The sequence below is a fragment of the Telopea speciosissima genome, chromosome 3 (genome assembly GCF_018873765.1).
Source record: "Telopea speciosissima isolate NSW1024214 ecotype Mountain lineage chromosome 3, Tspe_v1, whole genome shotgun sequence".
NCBI lineage: Eukaryota > Viridiplantae > Streptophyta > Magnoliopsida > Proteales > Proteaceae > Telopea > Telopea speciosissima.
The window spans coordinates 4,116,552-4,142,445 of NC_057918.1; the positions used below are offsets into that span (position 1 = coordinate 4,116,552).

General features: G+C 37.5%; 3 protein-coding genes and 1 long non-coding RNA gene across 6 annotated transcripts; 2 read left to right on the plus strand and 2 right to left on the minus strand.

Moving 5' to 3' along the window:
- The first annotated feature begins 3,274 nt into the window (after window positions 1-3,274).
- Window positions 3,275-13,365, plus strand: LOC122655730 (ribulose-1,5 bisphosphate carboxylase/oxygenase large subunit N-methyltransferase, chloroplastic). Of its 3 annotated transcripts, none has more exons than XM_043850032.1 (12): window positions 3,275-3,723; window positions 3,849-3,924; window positions 4,608-4,813; window positions 5,388-5,474; window positions 5,630-5,722; window positions 6,379-6,533; window positions 6,703-6,787; window positions 6,884-6,970; window positions 7,062-7,181; window positions 8,013-8,114; window positions 8,205-8,375; window positions 13,353-13,365. In XM_043850032.1, the coding sequence occupies exons 1-11, from the start codon at window positions 3,355-3,357 to the stop codon at window positions 8,370-8,372; spliced, it is 1,548 nt and encodes a 515-aa protein (XP_043705967.1). In that variant the 5' UTR covers window positions 3,275-3,354; the 3' UTR covers window positions 8,373-8,375; window positions 13,353-13,365. The 3 variants fall into 3 exon arrangements, with proteins under 3 accessions (XP_043705967.1, XP_043705966.1, XP_043705968.1); XM_043850031.1 differs by lacking the exon at window positions 13,353-13,365 and adding an exon at window positions 8,457-8,565; XM_043850033.1 differs by lacking the exon at window positions 13,353-13,365 and adding an exon at window positions 8,457-8,565 and having other exon boundaries at window positions 3,533-3,723; window positions 3,839-3,924.
- LOC122655735 lies at window positions 8,177-23,148 on the minus strand. Its single transcript, XR_006332001.1, has 3 exons — window positions 23,138-23,148; window positions 18,672-18,815; window positions 8,177-8,190 (listed from the first exon to the last, which is right to left on the minus strand). It is a non-coding gene; the product is annotated as an uncharacterized LOC122655735 (long non-coding RNA).
- On the minus strand, window positions 12,732-15,003 carry LOC122655732. Its single transcript, XM_043850036.1, has 3 exons — window positions 13,858-15,003; window positions 13,521-13,602; window positions 12,732-13,099 (listed from the first exon to the last, which is right to left on the minus strand). The coding sequence occupies exons 1-3, from the start codon at window positions 14,670-14,672 to the stop codon at window positions 12,890-12,892; spliced, it is 1,107 nt and encodes a 368-aa protein (XP_043705971.1). The 5' UTR covers window positions 14,673-15,003; the 3' UTR covers window positions 12,732-12,889.
- On the plus strand, window positions 18,728-24,449 carry LOC122655733 (cytochrome c1-2, heme protein, mitochondrial). Its single transcript, XM_043850037.1, has 8 exons — window positions 18,728-18,751; window positions 18,846-18,929; window positions 22,051-22,271; window positions 22,632-22,911; window positions 22,991-23,062; window positions 23,644-23,760; window positions 23,869-23,934; window positions 24,015-24,449. The coding sequence occupies exons 2-8, from the start codon at window positions 18,870-18,872 to the stop codon at window positions 24,129-24,131; spliced, it is 933 nt and encodes a 310-aa protein (XP_043705972.1). The 5' UTR covers window positions 18,728-18,751; window positions 18,846-18,869; the 3' UTR covers window positions 24,132-24,449.
- Window positions 24,450-25,894: the final 1,445 nt, after the last annotated feature.

Genomic DNA, 25,894 nt, shown 5'->3' on the forward strand with positions numbered 1-25,894 from the left:
GACATGAATACTACCATCTTGGGAACACTTCAAAAGCTGAAAAGATAAATTTTCCCCTTTCACCCTTTATACCTAATCCTCCCAGGGGGTGGTTTGGGGTGTGACATTATTTGTCAAGTTTACCATGCCTAGTTGAATTTCATCTATTGTTTCTAGGTTTTGGTTGAAGTAAAATTCTCAAATTCTCAATACTTTGGGAAAACTCTTCAAAGGCATACGATTCAATGAACAAATGGTTTGATATTGAACACTTGTTGGGTCATTTCGTGTTTAAGGTTGGGTAAAAATAAGATAAGGGAGAAAGTTCTCTGTCTGGATGGGGTTTTTTGTCAACTGTAAGTTTTGATGTATGGATAGAAATTTTCCATTTTTTTTGCCAAAAATAAATAAGAAAAGGGGGAAAGAAAAGGAAAAAGAATGAGCAATACTAGGGCACCAGCTGAGAGAGGTGGATGGGTCCTTGTCGGCTAAGAAGACGATGAGATTGAATTGATTCTTCGGTGCTTCAGGCATGAACTTCTCGAAAACTTGATCGAAGCTTGATATTGTAGCGTCTACCATCTTCGAAGGCATCAAGAATGGAACGGTGACCAAATCAAATACCCTTTTAATGACTCTTTTCCGTAAACCACTTTCATTCTTGATTTCTGATTCAATAATGAAATCAAGAAGAAATTCAATATAGTTGGGGGTTACTAACAGTTGCTGTTTAATCTTGATCGAGTTGAAAAATTCTGCAATTGAACCAGGCTCCAAGACCTCCCTCTCTTTTCCCTTTCTCTTCTTTTGATCAAGAAGAAATTCAATTTTCCAAACTGATACCTCGGCAGATTCCTGAGTTTTCCATGAGAAAATCAAGAGGGGTAGAATTGAAATTCTTCTTGATTTTTTATTCAAGAACTCATCTTCCCCAAACCCTAAACGATTTGGGGAAGATGAGTTGCAGGTTTTTTTTTTTTTTTTTTTTTGAGGTAATATCATTTTGGTCATTTTACCCTATCCAGGGGCAGAATGGTCCATCAAAGTTAAAAAATTGGGATCCGTTATGTTATAATGTCTCTGTCTAACGGCAAGGACTATCGTGGTACTTAGTTTGGAAAATAGGGGTGCACGTGGAATTAGTGAAACTTTAGGGGGCAACTGTAAGTTTGGCCATTTTCAAGGGGGCATTTGGAAATAACCCTATTATTATTTGGATTAAAATTGACAAGTAGAAAAAACCTGATACAACCAAGGACTCTAAGTTACAAAGATCTTGGATCTGAGGAGTAGAATTAGACCAAACTGTCTCACATGTTATTGACAGTACCCTCCTGGCTCCCTAGCTAGGGAGCCAATAACACAGTTAATCTCCCTACAAACATGGGTGACGGTACATTCCTCAACCAGAGAAGACAGATGACAAATATCATGGAGGATAGGAGACACTTCCAATGGAATGGGCTTTGAGGGTTTTTTTTATAAGGTCTACCAAATACATATTATTTGGCTCCACATTAATCTTGTCAATGTTGTAACAATAATAAATATTTGATGGGAAAAAGAAGTCGTGTGGTTCTGTGCTCAAACATAAGACCATTTGAAATTCCTACTCAGTCTTCATCAAACCCAAAAATCACATTCAGTTAAATGCTCCTACATGCGTTTTTATTGGCCCCCGTGTTGATGCACGTGTTACATGTCCAGATAGCAATCTTTTACCCGTATTTTATAAACCTTTGATTTATGGAAGTAGGATTTGTTATTTTTAATAAACTTAAGAGGAAGAAAACATACATACACATATAATTTAGGGCCCGTTTATTTGCAGGAGTTTTGGTGTGATGGGAATGAAGGAGACCAACCTCATACTCACCTGCAAACAAACGAGGGCCTTAGTTTTGAATACATAACCAATGCTTTAATGGCACAATTCTAAGTTAACTTGGGAAAATAATATTTGAAAAATCTCATACAATAAAAAAGCAAAAGTTGGAAAGTTTGGGTTGACCTTAATGGCCCACATTAGATGCCTAACTCGGTTTACTGGACCCATGGCGCGTGTAAATGGCTAGACATATATAGTGGATTCCTATTAGGGTTGTGACAAATCTAGTCATGATTTTTAAATTAATTCATATGTTCCACGGTACCATATATTTAACATTTTCGATACTTAATTATCTAAATGTTGACCAAAATCATCTAATTGATTGTGCTACAAGGGATAATGCTTCTGGAATTTATTTTTTTTGGGGTAAGAGCTTTTGGATGAATGTACAACCATGGCGTGTATAATATGATCCATCATGTTTTATTCAATCCTTTATCTTTAATTTTATTTTTAATAATATATTTTATATGATTATCATCATCAACATAATAAAGGGAGATGGTTTTTTGAGCAAGCGGCATAGGGAGCGCACCAATATTGTGCGATAGAATAGTATCATACAATGGAAACAGCAAAGTCATTTGAGAATAAAATAGATAAACACAGAATGCCAGAACTGATAGCATACCCTACCTTGACAATCCCGATAATTTTCTCTCTTAATTGTATTTGAATTTTGTAATAATTTCATAGAGTATAGAAAATTATCAAGTATTAGATTATGAATTTGTAAATTGATTTTTCCATTGATTCAAATATTAGTGAAAAGATTTTAGAAAATTTGTTGGATTAGTATCGACCAATACCGATATTGTATCAATCACTAATTCCTAAAATCATGTACCATACATACAATTATTAATTGCTGTTGGAGCAGCGGTATCTTGTAGGTTTGGATTAGACTTGGTGATACCAAACCTCTTAGGATAGTATTTGGAAGCTAAAGAAAAGAAAAAAATAAAAAATATTTAAAAAATTTTGAATTTGAGGAGAGAGATAGAAATGATGTCATCATGCATTTTCTTGGCTTCCAAATATAGTTGAGTTTCGACCAGTTATGAAGCGATTCATTAAAGTACACAGCTCAAGATGATTTCTAATACTATATATATATTTTTGGTTAAAAAAGTACATAGTTTTAGATTATTGTATATTAACGGTATACAATAATAATGGTCTAATAGAATATCATTATAGATATTAGTGACAATAATCTTTCATTTTTTTTTTTCTTCTAAATTTTATGGCTAAAGCCGCTAAAGTGTCACAGTCACCGAAGATAAATAAGAAAAGAAAAAATAAAATGAAAAAACGCACCGAAATAGAAAAGAACAAGAAAATAATTGGGCTATCTCTCGTCCATCACCGATTACTCTTTGGAGCTCTGCAACTCTCTGCGTATTCATTGGCCGTTTAACGTAACAATAATCTCATCTATTGTATCTTCATATTTTAAGGGTTTGCAGTAAAGAGAAGAAGCCATGGTCGTTGCTTATCAGCAGAACAATTGCATTTCGTCTCTCACTCGCTCGTCTCCACGTCCTCTTTTAGTTCTTCCTAGGGTTTCAAGTTTAATCATCAAGAATCCAAGGCGTTCGTCTACATTTCCATCCATTGCTCGCAGAAGCCATTGTTTAGCATGTGGTGCCGATACCTTAGTCGCTGGCTCGCGTAAAGAAGATGGGAAGTCTTATGGAGTTGCCAGCAAGAAAGAAGAGGAGATTGGAGATCTAAAATCTTGGATGCACGAGAAAGGACTTCCTCCTTGCAAGGTTGTTCTCAAGGAAAGGCCCTCGCATGATGGGAAGCATAGACCGATACACTACGTTGCAGCCAGTGAGGATCTTCAGGTAACTTCGTTGCTGGTCGTATTTCGAAGTGCTTATTCTCAACATGGTGTTTGAAGTTTAATTTCCTTCACGGATTTGTTGTTATGTTTATATTAATCCGTTTGAAAATTTCAAGTTTATTGCAGGCAGGAGATATTGCATTTCTCGTCCCGAATTCGTTGGTTGTAACCCTCGATAGAGTTCTTGGGAACGAGACAGTGGGTAAGGTGTAGTGATTATATCTAGATAATCAATCTCCTGATTTAGATGCCGTACAGTTGTGATTAGTACAGCACTAATGACTTTTCCAAATTGGGGTGTGATGGTTCATGTCGTGAAGGGATAATTTTACTCCCAGTTTCTTTAGGTTCCGTATGGTTGTAAGGGAAGTGAAGTCAATTTTTAAAAAGAAAATGGACATTGTGTAACTACTTTAAACTCTTACTAAATATAGTAACCATACTTTTCAAACAAAATTTTATTTTCCTTCTTAAAACCAAAGAACTTGATTGTAAAATGTCGCAAAATTTAATAACCAGATTTAAAATGTTGTAGAGTTAGACAATTAACAGAAGTTTTCATTTGATTTTACTTCCCTTCCCTTTATTTTCCTTGCAACCAGACGGAGCCCTAGAGACTACTTAAAATTTAATTGAGAACGTTTTGGAAGTCCCAGTTCTTTTTGTTTCATTCTCCATGTAGTCGTGCTTTTGGGAACTGTTGAACTGAAACTCATGCAATTGAATCAAATATTGCATTTTAAGAAGATTTTAAGATCAATAATTATGGATATTCTATTCAATAAGTTTCATCCTCATGTGTTCTTTTTGAATATCAGGATTGGGACCAGTGTATTATGGTTTCACGTCCTAACTTATATTGACTCATTGATTTTTCTTATGCAGCGGAATTATTGACAACAAATAAGCTCTCTGAACTGGCCTGCTTGGCATTGTATCTCATGTACGAAAAGAAGCAGGGAAAGGAATCTTTCTGGTATCCATTCATAAGGGAGCTTGACCGCCAACGAGGGAGGGGCCAGCTAGCTGTAGAATCTCCTCTTCTATGGTCAGAGACTGAACTGGCTTATCTTAATGGGAGCCCTACAAAGGTATTTTCTGGTCTAGTGACTCAAACTAGAAATTCTCTGTACATGGTTCCGGTATCTTTTTTATTTTGGGGGTGGGGGGGGGGGGGTGGTTTAGTTTATAGAAAAAGTTATAGAATCACTGTTGTGACTTCTTGTATCCATCATTTCCGTAAACAAGTGTCAATGTGTAGGAGGGTATAAAGGGATGGCAGGACGTTTGCAAACAAATTGTTTTCATCTATGTCACTTTAATTTAAATTTTACGGAATTATTTTTTTCATGGGTCAACACCTCTAAACAGCTGTGGAACTAACATTTGCCTTAGTTTTCTAGAGGGATCAATAATAAACTGCCAAATTTTTTTTAATTGACCCCTTTATCATGCAAATTTGATATTTCTTCTCTTGTTTTTTTTTTTCAAATTGCTTTTTAATTGGGATAAGGCTTGGTTGCGAGAGTTTAATTTTTTTTTCTTTAATACATTGTGTTTTTTCTGCTTATTGTTTTGGGTGTTCTCAAGCTTGTGAATGTGCATTCATTCCAAAATTAAAGTTTATGACTAATACTTCATGCGTTGTATGGAATAATAATCTAGGCTGAAGTCCTTGAACGAGATGAGGGGATCAAGAGAGAATATAATGAACTTGACACGGTCTGGTTTATGGCGGGGTCACTATTTCAGGTCAGTCTATCTTGTAGCTTGAAATGTCATTAAAAATCATTTTATGAAGTCATTGGGCAATTTTGTCCATGGAACATTATTTTATGGTTTCATATAGCCATGTATATGAGGTTTGATATTATATTATTGTAATTATTTATTTTTGAGTTTTACAGCAATATCCATATGACATACCAACTGAGGCCTTCCCATTTGAGATTTTCAAGCAAGCTTTTGTTGCAGTTCAGTCATGTGTGGTGCATTTGCAGGTACTGTCTCATCATTTTATTCCGACTGTTGTTAAATGTTCAGAGACAAATGGGTTAGCATTTAGTTGGATATGATTTCGGCAATGATATTATGGTTTAAAATGCTTGTGATGAATTTTGCATCATTCTTTGCTGCCATTTGAGTAGCATTATGTTGAACCAGAGAGGGATTAGGATGGAGTTTAATGTGCCCATTGCACTTTCTTATTCTCCTCTTCCTCTGCCTCCTGTCTATTTCATTCTATGATGGGGACATCATGATTGATGCACATGGTGAGCTGATTAGAGTAAAACTCCATTTGTATGTTCTATGTGATGGGATTACAAAAGAGAGCTGTATCCATGTAAGCCTGTGGAGAAGGAAGTGTAGGATGTGAGGACTGTCCCTTGCTTCAGAGCTCACATGTGGACGAAACCAGGTTCCATATAGAGGTTTAAAGGGCAATTCGGATGGGCAAGGAGAGAACAAGAACATCATTTGTTCTCTGCCCTTCTGACCATTTAACCAGTCACCTTATGAGTGCTTTTCAGTTTCACTTTTTCATTTAACCTAAGCTTCTCTCCCCCCCCCCCCCCCCCCTCTTTTTCTTTTTAAGGAAAACATTAGATTCTATTAAGGCATCTGGATTGATGGTTTAATTTTCTGGTTGAATCAGAAAGTGAGTTTGGCAAGAAGATTTGCGTTAGTTCCTTTAGGTCCACCTCTTCTTGCGTACAAAAGCAATTGCAAGGCGATGCTGACACCTGTAGAAGATGCTGTTCAATTGGTAGTTGATCGTCCATATAAAGCTGGGGAACCAATTGTTGTCTGGTAAAGTATTTGCTTACTTTGTAGTTTGTACCAAATAATTATCCTCAACCCATAATTTTGAGTCTGCACTAGCATCCCATGTTGACAATCTGGTTGCTTTGCCAGCATTGTTGTCTTTGCACTCTATCAAACTTTCACTGATGCATAATGAACTTTGAACTTCATGTAGGTGTGGTCCACAGCCAAATTCAAGATTGCTTCTAAACTATGGTTTTGTTGATGAAGATAATCCTTATGACCGTATGGTGGTTGAGGTAGAACCCTATTTCCCTGCTATTTACGAGGCTACTGTTTCACTGCTTTGCTATTCTCTTTATCTCATTTACTTCCTCTGGTCCTTATTAATCCAGGCCTCCCTGAACACCGAGGATCCTCAGTATCAAGCCAAGAGATTAGTTGCTCAAAGGAATGGAAAACTAACTGTACAAGTTTTTCACGTATGGATATTGTATTCTCTCATTGAGATGAGATTGTAACTTCTATTGATTGACTTGTTTGTGTAATCATCAAAGCATTCTTCTTCTGTAGGTGTGTGTAGGAAAAGAAAAAGAAGCTGTGTCAGATATGCTTCCTTATCTGCGACTAGGCTATGTTTCTGATCCATCTGAGATGCAGTCAGTTCTTTCTTCTCAAGGCCCCATATGTCCTGTGAGTTCATCGCATTCAACTTCCTTTCTAGATTGTGTCTACTATGATTTCCTTGTAGTACTGGATAGGGACATGATCTGAAAACTTTGCAAAAGCTATTGTGCATTTTTTCTTTGCATAATTTGCTTTATTGTAGGTTGTCAAGGAGGTGGTTAAGAGCAAATCTATCCCATGTTTTTAACTTTATATCAGCTGACGATTATATTAATGGGATATTCAGCAAGGACAAGTAGGCTGGGCAATGCTCAGCTCTTTGAGGTTTTTCCTCTTGGAGGATATCTCTATTTATTTATTTTTTAATTGATAGACCGTTACTTATCACCCAAAAAGAAAAAGGCCTGGATAACCAGATTGCCACTAAATATTTGTCATGTAGGTGTTTTTCTCTTCCGAAGCCTGACAAGTCTTGTCAAATCCAACTACGTTCTTATGAAAGTGCTTTTCCGCTGTAATTTTCCTTCTAAAAGTTATCTGGAAAGTAGCTAGTTATTTAGGACATTCAAACACTACATTGGTGTGTTAATCCTATGTTGCCATTTTTCCGGGATGCAAAAAAATTATTGAATCTTACTGCCAACTAAAGTCCTATCTCAGAAAAGGCTGTTGTGGGCTTGAAATTTTCCTTTTCTTTTTTAATCATGAATATTGGGTATTTGACTGATTGTTTTGATCTCGAGTATGAATAGTTGCCATTAATAAATCATCTCAGCTTGGAAATTATTTTTTCTCTTCTTCTAACTTTCTTTTGGTTGGAACATCTTATCGAATAAGCCTCCAATCTAGCTAATGGTTGCAGAAAATTCTCATGGTACCATTTATTAAATGCAACAGGTGAGTCCATGTTTGGAGCGAGCAGTTTTGGATCAACTTTCTGATTATTTTAAGGATCGGCTTGCTAGCTACCCTACTACTATGGGTGAAGATGAAGTTTCAGTATGTAGAAAGTTGATTTCCCCCCTAATATAAGTCTAGTACTCTATGCCAAGTCTCTGTTGTGATACTTTTCAATCTGTGATATATCAGTTGGCAGATTGCAATTTGGATGCAAGGAAACGAGTTGCTACCCAGCTTGTCAGGTTGGAGAAGAAAATCCTGAATTCTTGTCTTCAGGCTACAACTGAACTAATAAATCAGTTACCTGACCACACTGTATCTCCCTGCCCTGCTCCTTATGCTCCTCTACTAAAATAAACGGTACGCTTCCTCCGTCTACCTCTCTCTCTGTCACTTGTACATGTCCTTTTACATTCATTTTGAACTTCTTACTGATTGCAGGATTTCTCAATGAGGAGGTCTACCAAAATAAATGGTAGCCTTTGTTGTATATGATCTTGCTGAGCCAATCCAGATTGCAAAAGGATGAATTGTTGGTTGTATCAATTCTTTGATGAGTTTGAATGTATGATTTTATCAATTCCGTGGTGAGTTCGAATGTAAGCCAGGGAGCCAGATGTGAAATACTCTTTACAGGTTTGTCCATGTTCATGTTTCTGCTTGGATTCAATTTTTATGTGGCCATCTGGCAGCATGTCTCATGCATCGATTCTAGTACTAACATGGAATATACTTATATTGATATATTGGTTCTCCTAGTTTTATGATAGTGCAAAAACTATATTGGCAGTTATTATATATTCATCGAGTGGATGGATTCAATGTCTCATTGCGTTATATTTAATTATTTATAGAACATGACTGGTAGACTTCTTTGATGTGATTTAAGAAAGAATATGCATTTAAAAGGTTCAAGTGGATTGACACTTGATGTTGATTCACTTCATGCCAAACTAGGAACAATTTACCTATATGTTGCAAGAACAGAACCAGTAAATAGTGATATTCTGTTGGAGTTTTGGAGAAAAATATAGTTGCATGAGGAAGCAGATATAACAGGCCAAACTTAATCCAGATTTGAAATTTTCTTCTTCTTCTTCTTTCTTTTCTTTTCTTCTGAAATGATTTTATTGATCAAACAAACTAACTGGGATTCAATCCCCTTGCAGACACAAAAGTGAATAGAAGAATTAGGAGGTGTTTGTTGCCACGACACTCTTGAAATAGAAAGAATAGAAATCAACATACATGCTTTACACAATGCAGATTGTTTCTGATAACAGAAAAGCACTGCATAGGTGGATGGCTGTGCATGAGAATTGGTGCTGTTTCTCAGTAAGGGTCTGAGAAACGCATCTGAGTATTTATTGTTTACTCTGTATGAAGCTATCTTCTGGACGGTTTGGTTGCCATATCAATATGCCATTGAAGAGTTCTGTTTCTGACTTTCCTGTAGTTTTGAATTTCAAATGTTGGGACTGTGAGTTTAATTTCAGTGGCAAATTTTCTTTCAATAGTTGCAACAGCTCTTCTGCTCAAGTCCTAAATAGGATCTTTTTGGAGTTTGATTTCAATTGGCAAATTTTGAAACAGCTCTTCTGCTTAAATCCTAGGATATTTTTGCACTCTATCTTTTCTTCCCCTTCCCCCAACAAAAAATTCCAATTTTCATTTTATTTAACCTTTTTTTAAAACAAAAACCTTGTTTTCAGTGAAAAAATAATCCACAGATCACATGAAGGACACCCCTGTATTTTTTCATGTTTTCTTGAAATGGCAATTGTTTCGGCTGGAAACTCTTATTTATGCTCCTCCCTATAGCTCAACATACAACAGAATGATATGCTAACCCAATTTCAACTTGTGTTGCTGCTGCTTTAAAAGATTAGAGACACAATACATGATGAATAATGCGCTCGAGGGTTTGAGAACAGTCCGAAATACAGAGAATTGTTTATAACTCTGATATGAGCATGTGTTCTATTGTTATATTTTCTTATACAATGTTACTTAATTCTGTAAAGCTTGCATTCTTTTAATTTTTTACTATTTTCATTGTTTTTCTGTGATTTGCTTTTATTTTCTCTAATTTTATATGATTTAAATGAAAATTGTGTATTAAATCATGGCTTGATTTTGGTTGCTTTCGTTTATTACGTTGCAAACAATAAAGGTGGTATAATACTTAATGAATTTCAATGAGCTTTTCACAAATTATAGATCTTTTCTTTTAAGATCTTCTCTCTTGATTTTCCTTCACCTTTGTGCACTTATTCATCTTAAATCGTTATCTTGATTTTCTTCTATTTTTATTTTTTAGTGCAGAAACTCATTGGGTTTGAGGGGGTAGGATGGATTCATGCATATGTTTGACAATTTAATTCGTCTTCTGTTTTTTTTTTTGTGTGCGTGACATATTTTGGTTATTCGCGTTCTTGGATGATTTATCTACGTGATCTAGTGTGCTATTTTCGGTAGTTTTAGTGGTTGTTTAAGTTTTTATTTGCTTGCTTTTAGAGGATTTAATATACTAACTGTACAATACATGGTTATGGACAGAGACCAGTGTTAACTGGGTGGAGTTGGTATGTCACACATTCCAAAAGTCCATAACCCTATCATGTACCCATTATTAACGGGTGTCGGTGTCTTAGTTAACCATAGCTTAAAGGTTTTCCACTTTCCAGTTACTCTACCCATCCATTCAGGAGAATTTATTGTTGCTGGATCACTGCTCAAGATGAGCAAAGCAAATGATTAATTACCACCCCCTCCCCTCCAACAACAAAAAAAAAAAAAAAACCAATTAGGAAACTATTTGCCTTTTTTTGAATCTGTGTGCGCGCATGTGCACATGTTAATTTTTTGGTTTCTTGGGTTCAACCAAGTTGCAATTCTGAATTCATTCTCTCCAGTAAAGCTGATTTTTTCATTGGTTTTTTTTTTTTTTAAACTAAATAATTTCCATATGATGTTTGCACCTAGACTTCTGCGTTTCTTATTTGACATTACGTCTGCCAGGTAGGTTTAAGAAGTTGGGCACAATTATAAGGATGGATAAAACCCAAGCAAAGGATTAGAGTTCATGATCAACCTATTTGCTGGCCATGGTAGCATCATACCACTCTGTCGAATGTGGTTATGCATGGTGAGGAATATGAAGGGCAGGGCAGTTGTTGAGCCTCCATAAGTTTTTCTTTTTGGTCCTGAAGCATTTCTGTCTTGTTCACGTACAGTGGAATGTATAGAAGAAAACCTTAAAAAGTCTTTTTTTCTTTGTCTGGAAGATCTATTTCAGTTCAACCTCAACTTAATCTCAAACAGCATTTTGATGTTGCATTATGTGCCGTGTAGATCATTACTGAAGAATAAGTAAGTGCCGTATAGATCATTACTTGATTTTTCATGTGTTTCCTTTCTGACCTGTTCAGAGTTACATGTCGTGCACGAGTAAATGAACAAGGAAGGCTAACATAAGTTCAACATGACCTTGCAATTTTAACATAGGATGGTGTGGTGATTGGTGAAGGGAAAACTTTCTCCATTGTATAAATGAGAAAATTTCTCTTCATCCCATGGTGAAGATGATCGAGGGTCATAATTATCTTGGTTTCTACTCGCACTCTCTTCATCCATGTTGAAGATGATCGAGGGTCGTAATTATCTTGGTTTCTACAAGCACTTCGTTTACAATGGCAATTCACACCCAGATTACCCAATGCTCATTAGTTTTCAATGGAAGTCACACCCACGTTGCATATGAGATGGCTCTTATACTACCATGGCCGTTGGATGATTGAGTTGCTGTTGGCATCTCCACCTAGCATTGCAGCATTGCACACTTTTAGGAATTAGAGAGGATTGAAATCCAATGATAGTAATCTTTCTGAGTTTGTAAACCCTAGGATGGTGTGGCTTTTCCTGGTGAAGGAAAACTTTCTCCATTTTAGAAAGGAGTAAATTTCTTTTTATCCCACGGTGAAGAGGATCGAGGGGGTCATAATTATCTTGGTATCATACACTTCGTTTTCAATGCAGATTACCCTATGGGGGTGTTATGAGCTTGGTTCCTACAAGCACTTGTTTTCAATGGAAGTCACACCCAGGTTGCGTATGAGCTTGGTTTCTACGTTCCATTGATGGTAACCTTTCCTACAAGTCTACAATAAAAATCAACCACTACCATGAGCCTGATCAAATAGGATCTAAATGTTGTTCTCTTATTAGGTCGCCTAATCGTATGTCAAATTTCAGCTATATTAGAGTTTTTCACATGAAAAAACATAGCTTTAAAGATCAAGGGCCATGGGAGAAAGCGCAATAAAGCTTGCACAATGATTGTTGAAGAACCAGACATGCATGGACATATATAAGATTCATGCTAACACATGGAGGGTATTTGATTGAATTAAACTTTAAAATTTGACACATGATTAATCTAATTCGTGACCACTGTCTATCCAATGTCTCTATCCAATGGTCTGGAGAGTCAATGAATGCATAAGAACTTATTTTTTCCTATTTTTATTATGAGGAAAGGATCTACACGCTGCCCACTTGTATTGACATCTCTCATACCAAACCAATTAACGTATGAGCTAGAAAAAGTGCAGGGGATCTACATAGATGAAGGAGGAGAGAGATTGTTGGAGAATAGAGTGTGTGTGACAGAGCAAGTACTACCAGACAGGAGTTACATTTCCCAATAGTGAAAAATGAAAACAATCTGCATTAGATCCAAAGTTCTGCATAACAGAATGAAGTAATACAACAAGAATTACCAACGATCTTTTATTCTCCCTCTCTCTTGGGATGGTGAGGGAACTAAAAGAAGTACCAGCTGATTGATAATACCACAGTATACTGTTATGTCCTCACCAGCAGAGTGAAGGCAGCTTAAAGGAGAAGGAAGAGGGCAAATGACCCGTCCTCCTTATGTAGTCTGCCCTCTCAGAAGTCCTCACAGCTTGCTCATTCAGTTTAGCCTCAGCATTTGCTCGTTTTTCTTCTGCTATTCTGCGAGCCGCTGCTACCTTGTTTGCTAACCTCTCTTGTGCTCTAGATTTCAACCTTTCAGCTTTCACCTGATTGTATGAAAATTTTAGTCTTGTGTGGTACAAATAATAGTTATACCGATACGGATCAGCTGGAATTGGCCTGTATCAGGGCAGATCAAGCGTCAATTCAAAAACGTGGTATTATATCGCTGTCGAGTATCAGCTGATACGGCCCATATGATACTACTGATACCTTGAACCATGATAAGAGGTGTTTGATGAAACATAAACAGCTCTCACCTGGAGAAGAGGGTCCCTCCAAATATGGTTTGAGATGCAGGAATTTTCAGGAAAAAAAAATGTGACTTTTTTTTTTGGGGGGGGGGGGGGGGTACTAGATACTAGTAGTCCTAATTGATTAGCAACGACAATATTGCATGAATTCTGCTGCAACTGTTATATTATAAGATGAGATTGGTAAAATTTTTAAGATTTGGATTTGAATTACCTCCATCCTCTTCATTTCCATTTCTGCTTTCCTCTTCTCATGGTTTTCCCAAGCCTGTATCTTCACCTCTTCACGCTTGTACCTGCAAATACAATATATACACATCTTAGAGAAAATTATGCTTTTTTTTTTTATTGGGAGATTAGTTGTAAGAGATGGGATTTGATCCAATTCTTCAAAAAAACTCAGAGAAGTAGATTTCAGTCAATTAAAGATGTTTTTCTAAAACAAACCATCATACTGTGCTAAAGGTTACTCTGCAATTTGGAAAGAACTGCCTACAGATTGAAGATGAAGAACATTTAATAAACAATGGGAAAAGATTACAGCAAATCACCTGGCCATGTATTTTGCTCGTTCAGCTTCATCCCAGGCCATGGCCCGGGTCTCTAGAGGACTGGGCTTCCTTGCTTGCTCACTGTTCTTATACTCAATTACCTTGCAAGCATTGGCTTCTTCTTCCTCTCTGTTAGACCACCTGGTTGCACCCCCTGCCCTACCAAAACCTGCAGCTTCATTTCTGCATTCCAATGTTGTGAGACCTGTTTGGTAGTTTTCAAGAGCTTGTGCACCTTGTCGACACCTTCCTGGAGTTGATGATCTAGAAGAGATAGGACTCCTTGCTGCTGGTGTTGTGGCTCTAATGGGTGTAGCTGTCCTTGAAGGCTCTTGACTTGCAATGGGGGTCATCTCTGTTCCCATGTCTCTCACACAAACAGATCTAATGGCTGATGATGGATCCTCCAAATGCTTGTTGATTCGCCACAATGACTCGTTACAATCGACCTTCTTAGTCTCTCCTTCATCCTGAATGGAAATTGCAGGGCATGGGCTTCCATCTTCGATACCTTCATCTGTGCTACTAGAAGAATCCTTCTCCATTTGTGGAACAGGATCAATTAATCTCCTGTCATCTGCATTTGAGTTTCGAGGTTTAGTCTTGGAACGATTTCGATCTCCTCTTGACAATCCAACTACCCACTTCTGTGCATCATCCCATTTTGATGGAGTTGGTTTCCCCAAGGCTGTCCTAGGATTAAACCCCTGATTTGTACCATTTCCTTTATGGAACTCAAAACTAATAGCAGAGCTGCTTGAAATCTCCTGTGTTGATCTATAATTATAACAACCCTTGTCCTCTGCAGGCCTCATTCTCTTTCCTTCCTTTCGATATACCCAGAAACAGGAGTTACCTTACTAGTGTTTCCCCACTCTGATCTGATAACCAGTCTCCATGACCATCAAAGTGAAGCTTCCAGGGTAACTCTTAACGTGAAATCTGTTCAACCATTAGATTTGTACTAAACTACCTGTGTACAACTACAGCAGTGATTGGAGCTAGCTGGAACAGATATGAATCAGATCTTATATCTAAATCTCTAACTTTTATTTTTTTTAAATGTAAATCTAAATTTCTAACTTGCTAAATGCTAACAACCTCAGATCTCTTAACAGTTTAGAAGAGTTTCTTACAAATGACCCAAAATGAAAGTAAAACTCCAACTTAAAGCATCGATTCCTTAGGAAAAATTAGCAGAACAATATAGAGAACAACTACGAAAACTCAACTCTCAGTCTACAGAGAATCCCTCACCAATGAACTTGCTAGAGTTCTACACAGTATCATCATACCTTAAGAAAAGATTAGCAGAGCAATGAGAACCAAAGCTCAAACTCTCAAGAACACCCTTCAGAGGGTCTGTTACCTCTACAAGACGTATGGACAACAAAATTGGTACCAAAGAAACCCAACAAACTAGATTAAAAACCCAGCCCTGAGGCACCAAACAAAGTAAGGAATAAAAAAATAAAAAAAATAAAAAAAAGAGAATCTCACTAGTGGATGATGTAGAGTTGCATTGAACTACAGTAAAATTCCCAGATGGGAATTAAAACTGAAACTGGGGACTTTAGAGAGCCGCAGCAAAGCTGAAAATGAGATCAAGATCCATTGTACCTTTCACCTTATGAGTTTCACCATTAAAAAACAAAAGAAAGAGTCACACCCACACATGATGCTGGTAAAAAGAATAAGGCGAGTCTTGCCTGGGAAATGATAGATTACTTACAGAGTACAGACGAGAAAAAGACTGAAAGAGGTTGTGTTTGGATTAGAAATTTAGAACAACCCACCTCATCTTCCATCACAATGGAATCTCGGGAAGAGTTGCAGTGAAATAAAGAGAGAAAAAAAATATAGTACCGTACTGTCTTCTGGCTCTGCTCCCCATATGAGGTGGGAGCAGGGAGTGAGGAATAAGAGAAAAAATATTTTGAAATACAGTTGTCTTTATATAACAGCTATCGAGTTCCAATAGTAGCCGTTGGAACTGACACGTGGGTGATTTCAGTTGATTGGTGACAGGTTTTCGTCTGGAATGACTAATGGAGGCCTGAAATGGTTCCTGCGCTTCACGTGGTCAAGATGGGTCAGAGCCAAAACTGGTGGGACCTCTTCTCACTTCTGCTCCTGCAGTCCTGTTTCACTCTAATGGAATTCTAGTTACTAGTTAGTATGGTGACTGGTGACTGGTGACCGGTGTGATTGGTGACAGTCCTAGATGGCAGTAATTGGGTAACTAACGCGAGGTGAAGGTCTATGACGGTTGACTAAGCGTCATTGACGTGTCTGATCACTTTGAAGTCTCAGCCTCTCTCATGAAAGTATGAAACTACCATCCCCCCGTTGAAAAGGAGTGTCCTGCAAACCCTGCGCTCACGGACCATGGAGGCTTTTCTCAGCAAGGGTGAGTATTTCTTGGGATTATAAAAACTGACCAACCGCATTTGAAAAAAAAAAAATGGAAGGCAAAAAAATAAATTGCTACATGGTCTTATAGAAATTGGTTTATACCCATAATAAATTGTGGGATCCATATTGATATTTTTTTCTAATAAAAAACCCCTTTATGTAAGAAATTATTTTTCAATTCTTCATTGGGTGAAATATATATATTATTTTAGAAAAACGTTTTTTGTGGAAGTGCAAGGGCCATGTGCGTATGACAGCCAATGAGAGCGCTACTGATGCCAATTATCGAGCCAAAGCCCCACCGTAGATCATACCCATCAAAGTCTAGCAGATTCTCCACCAATCACTAGCACCAGAATTGGCATGGTCCATCAAAGAAAACAGTCGTATAGAATTATTCCGACCAGTCCAGTCAGTTTCAATATGTTATTTATTTCTTTTAATGGTCTAGTATTGGTCTTGGTTTTTCATATTTAAATGAAGGGCAAGAGATCGTAGCTTGGGCCAATGAGAGTACACACACGGTATCAGACTAAACCCCTCCTCGGCTCGTACATGACCCCCGCGCCACGCACGAACCGGGAGCTTCTGGGCCCTAGTGAGCCTCAAGCGGGTGGCCCCAAGAAATTATGCAGCGGCAAAGGTTTGATCACGAGACCTTGCTTCCTGAGGCGGAGTCTCATGTCCTCTCCAAGCCAGCTGCACTAACCCCTTGAGCTTAGTTTTATGTATCTTTTAATGTGCTAGATCCGGCCTAGATCCGGATCCTCTCTAACTACTTGGGCGTTCAATTCTTCTCCAACCACCTATTGACAAGGGTATGAAAATTGATATCATAACTCTTATGTGGAAACAAGAATTTTTAACCGGGAATAGGGGATTGAATCGATCTTTGCTGATTTCAATCCGGATCGAATATGAATTAGCTGAAATGGGACCCAAAAAACCCCAAAAATGGCCCTGAGGCCCATGACCCATTCAAATCTGATTCGATTGATTTAATCCCAGTTTTTTAAACCATTTGTCGAGCTCCCCAAATTGTATCGAAGAAAAAGGTGGAATTCCCTAATAAGGGTCAGAATAATTTTGTTTTTCAATTTTTTGTATTTCATATCAATAAAACATTTTTTCCTATTTTAATGATGAAAAGAGGTTCTCTAAGCCGTTAGGGTATGATACTTTAGCAGTTAGCACCTCTGCGGCTATCTCTCTCCTCTTCAAATAAAGTGACCTCATTGCCCCTCTTATATAGTATACCATTTTGTCTCACCTCATTGGTGCATTTCTCTGATGCTGTTTGCTTAGAAAACCCTTCCTAATCATTGTAAAAATTTGTATTGGTTTCCAATTATGACAAAACAAAAAGAGTATTACGTGGCTTGTAAATTATCTATTCTTGCTTGTTCTCCTTGTTTTAAAGATCCTTTAATTATGGATGTCTTCTTAACCATTTTTCTTAAGTTGATTTGTTTTTCTTAACCATAAAGAAAGACAAGCGATCGTTACCTGGCCACATAACCCTTGCACCAATGTGGGGCTAATGAAAGTGTGCATAAAGACATCAATATGGATGAGATTTTTTATTTCATAGGGTGGAGTGGTAATTTTGCATGGTCATGTGTGTGGACATAGGAGCCAATAGCCATGGGCCACTAGACAAGTTCTCTTTCACAAGAGAGAGAGAGAGAATGCATGGGATCAATTTTGGTGTTGATCTCCTCTCGAGCGACCCCATCTTCCATAGAGTGCTTAGTAAGCATCCAACGGCTGGGCTGATTGGGCCACATTGGGATGTGTGCCTACATGCATTCTGGCGCATGTCCAATCAGCCCAGCCATTGGATGTCTCACTAAGCGATGGACTCCCTAGAGAAGAGTCAGATCCACAATTTTGGGCTCACTTTCAGACCAACGGCCTGGGCATGACCATTGTCAAGTTCAATTATTGGTCCCGTCAAAATTTCACTTTCTTAGCCTAGGCCCACCATTGAAAATGCTAGCCTGAGTGATCCAACAGTCAACCTATTTCCACTATCTTAAAGAACTCGTACCATCGTTAGATTAATGATCAGAGATGATCACAAACAGCCAATCAGAAGGAACTTTATTAAGCTAACTCTGATTTTTCCATTTATTTGTTTTTTTAGGATAATAAGAGGTTATTCATCCATGCACGCCCAACACCCAACAAAGGAAATCCAAACACATAAGATAAATAGTGCACATGATAAACACGAGTAACAGAAATACAATATCCATTAATTTTCCATTTTAAAACCCTAGTGATGTGGCTCAACTGGAAACATAAAATCGTCTACTTTATTTTCCTTTGAATTACAAAACTACCCATGATTCTTTCTCTCTCGTGTGAGTTGCATCGTCTCCTACACTTTCGATAACTTTTTTATCATTTCCCATTTGGGGATCCAATTGCTATCGCTCGTATTTTTTTTTGTTTCAAGTCCGCCAATCCTCAGCAGGTAATGGAAGTTAATTCCTTCTTCAGATCTCTGTGCTCTCTGTTTATTCTCATTGGATCTCGGTCTCTCACGCTTGTTGCTTCTTTTTCTGAAGAAATCGGCCTGAAAATAGATTCAAATGGCTGCGGGAAGAGCGATTAAGCAGTTATTGAAGGGGAAGTTTCAGTCCCAATATACTGTAATCTAGCTCTCTCTCTCTTTCTTCTTTTCCTTTCTAGCGTATCGTCTTTGTTAATTCTATTTACATTATGTCGCTTTATTATAGAGGTTTTCGGGGGAAATCGAGAAATTATCTAATGATATACATCCATCAAACATTTGAGATTCCATTGGTGTTTGGACAGATCGATAGTTTTCCTTTGCCTGTGTAAGAGTTCCGATTTGTGATGCGACTTTAGCTAAGGAGCATCGTTTTCCCATCCCCTTCCCCCTCTTTATCTTTTTCCTTTTTGTTCCGCTACTGTTATGCGTTGTAATATATATTTTCAATTTTAATTTAATTTTTAGAGTACCTTGGTTTAAATTATACCCATTTCTATCTTTGATTAATCTTTTGAAGTAATTTTGAATAGAAATATTTTTATGGTTAAATTATTATCTGATGTAAATGCTTCTAGGATGGTTGTGTTGTTTATTATCATGATTACGACCATCACCTTCATCACAATAAACGATATTATTATTATTATTATTATTATTAGTATCATGATCAGCATCATTATTATTATTACCCCATGATAATATTAATAGTTTCATTTGACAAGCCAAAGGTTATATTAAAAACGAAATTATTAGTATAAGAAAAACAAAGCAATCAATCAGATTTATATACTATAAATATGAGTTATACCTTGGAACACATCAATGAGGTAGGAAACAACCAAAAATAGACTCCTGCTCCTCACAGACATATCTAATACCTTTGTCTTTGAGTTTTCCTTAAAGCTAAATCCCCCCCCCCCCAAAAAAAAAAAAAAAAAAGAAGAAAAAAAGACTTGAATTGTACCTGCATAGTCACAATGAATCGGTAAGTGATGGCCATTCTCCTCCCATTTTAGGCGCAGAATGCACACATTGGGGATAAGCCATCACCTTGGAGTCGGATGCTTCAAGTAGAAAATCGTACCCCAGATGGCAGTCCAAACAAATAACTGAATCTATAGTAGCACACACCACACTCATTTTTTGTTTAGTTCATGCTTTATTACATGTGTATCTACAGAACAATGTTGTTCCTGGAAATCTATGAGATGAGTATTACAAACTTCGGTATTGAGATTCATGAAATTGGCCTTAAACATTCAAAGAGAGCTGATATTTCAATAATTTTCTTCTCTCTAAATATGCATGAAAGTGTACTAATGTAGAAAGAAGGTTCTTAAAAAGACGGTGATACTTGAAAATTACATACATGATGTATAATGTTTGAAAATAATGGAAAAGAAAACTATAAACTAAATTTTTTGAACAGAAATCTTGCTGTTTGTCTTGTGTGATTATGTATCACGTTTTGTATCCGTGGTGGTATATAAAGTTCATTTAATATCATACATCTTAAGAGAGTTCCAGTTTTTCCCCCTGATATCTTTGGGGGCTTAAGTGCAGTTGATACTAAGCATATGACCGACCTTTACAATATGCTGAAGTTCTGTTTTTCTAGTTTTAATGGTAAAATTTCATTTTTTTTCCTCCTCTTTTTCTTCTTCCGTCTAAGGGAACATTTTTAGATTTAAAATGTACTTGGAAATGAGGATTGAGGACTGTTGAATACTAGAAGTACAAACCATTGAAATAGACTGTACTCTCCAATAAACCAAATTCATAGAATGATTGAATTCCGATCAACAGCACACTAGCTTCCAGAGAGGGGAACAACGAACAAGTGCAGAAATGATGCAAGAAACAGATCTGTGCCTTAAAAATCAAATTACCAGAAAAAAACCCTGCATGGGATGGTTGAGCGCTTAGGTGGAAATGTTTGCTGGTATGAAAATTACAAATGTCAAATGTGTTTCCAGTGATATATGTTTTCATGGGAGAACATTTCTTTTGGTAGGTTGACAAGTATTTTTGGTACCCTTTCATCGTTTCTTGGAGAAAGAGGAACGAGTTCCTTTTTTACTTTCTCATTTTAACTAGTAGATACAGTTTTATAATTTTTTTTTCTCGCTCTCTCTGATTATGGGCTTAACTAATGCATGGGAAGTGCTTATGTCCTGCCTGAAGCATGGAAACAAATTTCTGCTTCAATTGAAGTTTATGTGCTTTAACACATCAAAAACTGAAGCATGGACTTAATGTGTTTATATGGCTGTTAATCTCCTTATATCAACCCCTAGAGTGCTCTTGTAATGCTTTTATGTAGAAGCTCATCTTGGGATGTACAGTCCAAGCACTGTGGTATATTTGAGCCTTTTTTTTTTAGGGGGGACCAGAATATGGGTATTATTGATTATGTTTTCGTTTTATTTGACATTCATTAAAACATTTAAATGAGTACATTGGAGTTCAATCAGGTCTCGATGTTCCATATTACATGGAGATCATTGTTTTTGTGGAACTTTATTTCTTACCTCTTTCTTGCTCACACAAGTAAAGATCTTCCAAAAATGCTTCTCCTGACTATTAAAGAAATGGGAAAAGGAGGCTTATCAGATAAAGAAAATAAGGGAGGAGTTGGGAGAGAAGAAGCACACAATAGGATCTTCAGTTGTGGAGCTTTTCTCTTATTTAGCCTTTCAAGATTAGTTAGTCTTTCCTTTATCCTTTGCATCAGTAGAATTTCTTGATGTTTTACAGTAATGGTTGTTTGTCTGTGCTTATATGCATTTTTTTAGGTTGGTACTGTAACCAACCTATATTGGACCTGCATTTGGACTGACTTTCATAGGGATCAAATCCAACAGGAGTAAAGTAAAGAAGGCAGCCAAGTGGTCAGTTATTGGCCATTTCACTAACGACTTCACAAGAATATAGCAACCTAATGGTGCTGGCCTGGTTCTTGTGGAGTAGTCAGACTGTTTCTGTATTCAGACCCTGCCTTAAAGTTTGGTTAAGCTTGAATTCAAGGATATAGGGATCAGGTTTGGAACAGTCCCAGCCAATCTTGGTTCAATCTGTGATGCATCAGCCAATTCATTGTGCTATGTACAAGGATTAGTCCTATCTTATCATTGAAACCTTGTTTCTACTTGTTTATTGGCTTTTGTTTGACATTATATATGACAAAATTCACCAGAACTTTTATCCTAGCGTAAACTTTCATTGTTATTTGCTAATTGTGTCTTGGTAATTTGCAGGCCCCTCCAGCATTGTCATCCCTTATTTCAAAGCAGGATCAAGATGGATGTGGACCTGCTGGCATGAAGTCCCTTAGAGCAATTGCACTCCTTGGAGCCGGTGTTTCTGGGCTCTTGAGTTTTTCAATGGTAGCGTCTGCTGATGAGGCAGAGCATGGGTTAGAGTGTCCAAGCTACCCCTGGCCTCATAAAGGCATTCTCAGTTCATACGACCATGCATCGTGAGTGGATGGTTCTTCTCACTATTATAAAACTTAAGTGAGATAGTGGGGTTTCAACCCCCCCCCCCTCCGTTTAACACCAAAGTAGTTCTTTTCCTAAGAATTATCATATTTTTATCACTGAACTGGCTGATATACTTAGATCCTTTAGCATAAAGATACTGCTCCCCCCCCCCCCCCCCCAATTTGGTGTATGTATTATAGTATTCTGATCTTATTTTTTTTGGGTGAATGTATTCTGATTTTATACAGTTATCAAACTGATATTTTTTTTTATTGCATATTTATAACGTTAAATTGAATTCTCGAGCTTCTTTGAATGTGATATAACACTTTTGAGCGCTCATTACATGTGAGCAGGATCCGTCGTGGTCACCAGGTGTACCAACAAGTTTGTGCATCTTGCCATTCAATGTCTCTAATTTCATACCGTGATCTTGTGGGAGTGGCATATACAGAAGAGGAAACCAAAGCTATGGCTGCTGAGATTGAGGTGGTTGACGGACCTAATGATGAGGGTGAAATGTTCACTCGCCCTGGTAAGCTGAGTGACCGTTTCCCTCAGCCATATGCAAATGAACAAGCAGCAAGGTTTGCTAATGGTGGGGCTTATCCCCCAGATCTGAGTCTTGTCACCAAGGTATTACCAGCATTTAGAATTTCAATTCCTTTCTCATATAACTGGTCAATCCAGCAGTATTCAACATTTGTCTTTTCAGGCTCGCCACAATGGTCAGAACTATGTATTTGCTCTCCTAACTGGCTACCGTGATCCTCCCGCTGGTGTTTCGGTAAATTGTCCACTTCCTTGATCATGTGGATTAATTATTATATGCTACTTTTCTTGAAGTAACAAAACCTGAAACTTCCTCATTCTGCAAAATCTGCATTTTTCTAGCCTATTTTTAGCTATATGCTTGTATTGGTAACCTGAGCGATGTTGACATTTTGAAAATCTATTGATACTTGCAGATTCTTTTTTAAGGGATTTTTTTTTTTGGGGGGTGGGGGGGTTGGGGTGGGTTGGGGACCTAAGACTGATAAACTAGAGGTGACATGGAGGTCACTGGTTGAAGATATAATGGTGGTTTATGGAGGTTTAGGGTGGGTATGGTTGGCAGTAGGTTTGTGGACATAGTTGAGTGTAAATTTCAGGCAATGAGATAAATATAAGGTAATAAAATGGATAGACAAGAAAAACTAGATAAAGGCAGTATGTACGACCAGGATGGCATCAGTAAAATGACTATGTATCACACTTATGAGGGTTGATTTGAGCAGTTTTGGTTCCTTTGTGTGTCAATGATTCTTGTCCACTTTGAGTCCCTTGTTTTACTAATTAACAATTTTCCCTTTAATTGTGGCTTTTTAGATTCGAGAAGGGCTACACTACAATCCGTACTTTCCTGGTGGGGCAATAGCTATGCCCAAAATGTTGATTGATGGTGCTGTTGAGTACGAGGATGGTACCCCTGCAAGTGAATCTCAGGTAATCAACAAAATCTAACAATGCAATATTTAAGGCCTAGTTTAAAATATGCATAGGTTTGCTTGCTAAGATCTGGAAGCTCAGATTCTTTGCACAATGTTGGTGTAGATGGGGAAAGATGTTGTCACATTCTTATCCTGGGCAGCGGAACCAGAAATGGAAGAGAGGAAACTGGTAAATGGGTGAAAGTTTACCATCTATTGCCATTTCAAATTAAAATAGTGATTTTTCACTTACTAGCTTTTAAAATGCAGATGGGATTCAAATGGATATTTGTACTGTCACTTGCACTTCTCCAAGCTGGTTATTACCGTCGATTGAAGTGGTCCGTTGTGAAGTCTCGCAAGTTGGTCCTTGATGTTGTCAACTGATCTAGATTAGATGTATTGATCTCAAGACGTCCTAGGCTGCAGTGGTGAATGGGGGCCTGAGACCGCTCCAACTATTCTTTCGAGGGAGAAATAAGCTCTGCTCTTTATACATGATCACTCGTTTATTTATTTTCCTTTTCCCCCATGAATATTTAAAGTTTGGTTTAGGTTCTTATTCCAGTCCTAAGAGTTGGGTTGGAGCACTTTCTTGCTGTTTTTTTGGCTCTTTTCTTTTTAAAGATATTATGAGACTCAGAGATCGAAGGCAGTGCATCACCTGTAAGTCCAGTCTTTCATATGGAATTGCAAGAGGTTGAAGTGTATTAATCCTACTGTACTCTCCTACTCTGTGGCTGTTATGCTTCTTACTCCACGGTGTTGATGCACTAGGTTTTGGATGCTGGCTAAATGTCCTATTCAGCTCATTTGTGCTGGATTGTTAAATAGAATTAAAGGTCTTGTGTGTTTACCACACTTTGGGTCTCAGTTGATGGTCCTTCAGTTTGAGCCACAAGGTGTGTTCTGTTTTCCATCCGATTGTTGGATAGATATGGGAGTATTGAGTTAGCCATGTGTGGCAGTGGTACACTCTTATTTCTATCTTGGTGAGTGTCAGACTTTTAGGATAGTAAGGGAGCGTACTGCAGAGTGCAGATTTTTAAGGCTCATTTGAATCCGCTGTAGATGCAGTTTGTAGAGTTCTTAGCCCTGGCTTTATGGCTGTTTGACTATCTTTAGATTGTGCTTAATACTTGCAATAAGAAAAGCCCTAACTAAATGCTTTGCTTGGTTTAAGATAAAACAATGTATAAAAGAAAAAATCAGAAAGGATCTTTTTATTGATAGAAGTTTTTCAGATAGAATCCAACTCTAGGAAAAAAAATTAGATTTTATTTCATATTTTTTTTGACAAAGCATGATTTCTGGTTGGCTCAATCAGGAAGGAATCCCTAGTTAACATGCCCATTTCTGCCATGTGACGTGCTAAAATTTGGTGGACAAGTAGACCTTGAGGTCTCCTACTCACATGCCATATTTCAGTCCAAACAAAATATTTTTTGGTAGCATAAAAATTTCTAGACTACCAAGAGTTTAACATATTGCGTGTTTAGATCATTTCCTAGATGTCCAAGATCGGAATTGTCATATCATTATTTCACCTGGCTATCGGATTGGTTTACAATAACATTGTGGCTAAAATAGTAAAAAATGTATTGATTTTTTTTGGGGTTCAGAATCCTCCGATCCAACCAATCTATATTGGTATTGATATCAGTATCGGTGATGTCCGATATCAGTGAGATAAATCACTGACTCTACATATAGGGAGATTGATGGCTAGGATCTTTTTACGCGGTACGCTATGCGTATGAATGACGAGTATGATAAAGACTTCGGTTAACCTTTTAGGTCTGGCTTGTGGTTTGTGACTTTGTGTGTTTACCAATATCAGGAGAAATAAAAAGTATGGCAAAGACTTCCATTTGGTGCAGTACTTGGTTTGATCTACTAGTAGAAATAAGGGCGGCAATTTACCAGGCCAAGGCCAAGGTCACGCCAGGGGTAATCTACTAGATAAGGGCCTCATTCAAGGCCCAGTCCCAGGCCGGAATTAGCCTGACATTTTTGGACCCAAGCCCATCCTATATATTAGCTGGGCTGGATAGCGGGCCTGATTTTGTACAGTGTCTTCTCAACTACTCCATGTGAAGAAAATTATAGGATCCTTAAACACATTTAAAATCCATAAACATCTATTTTTT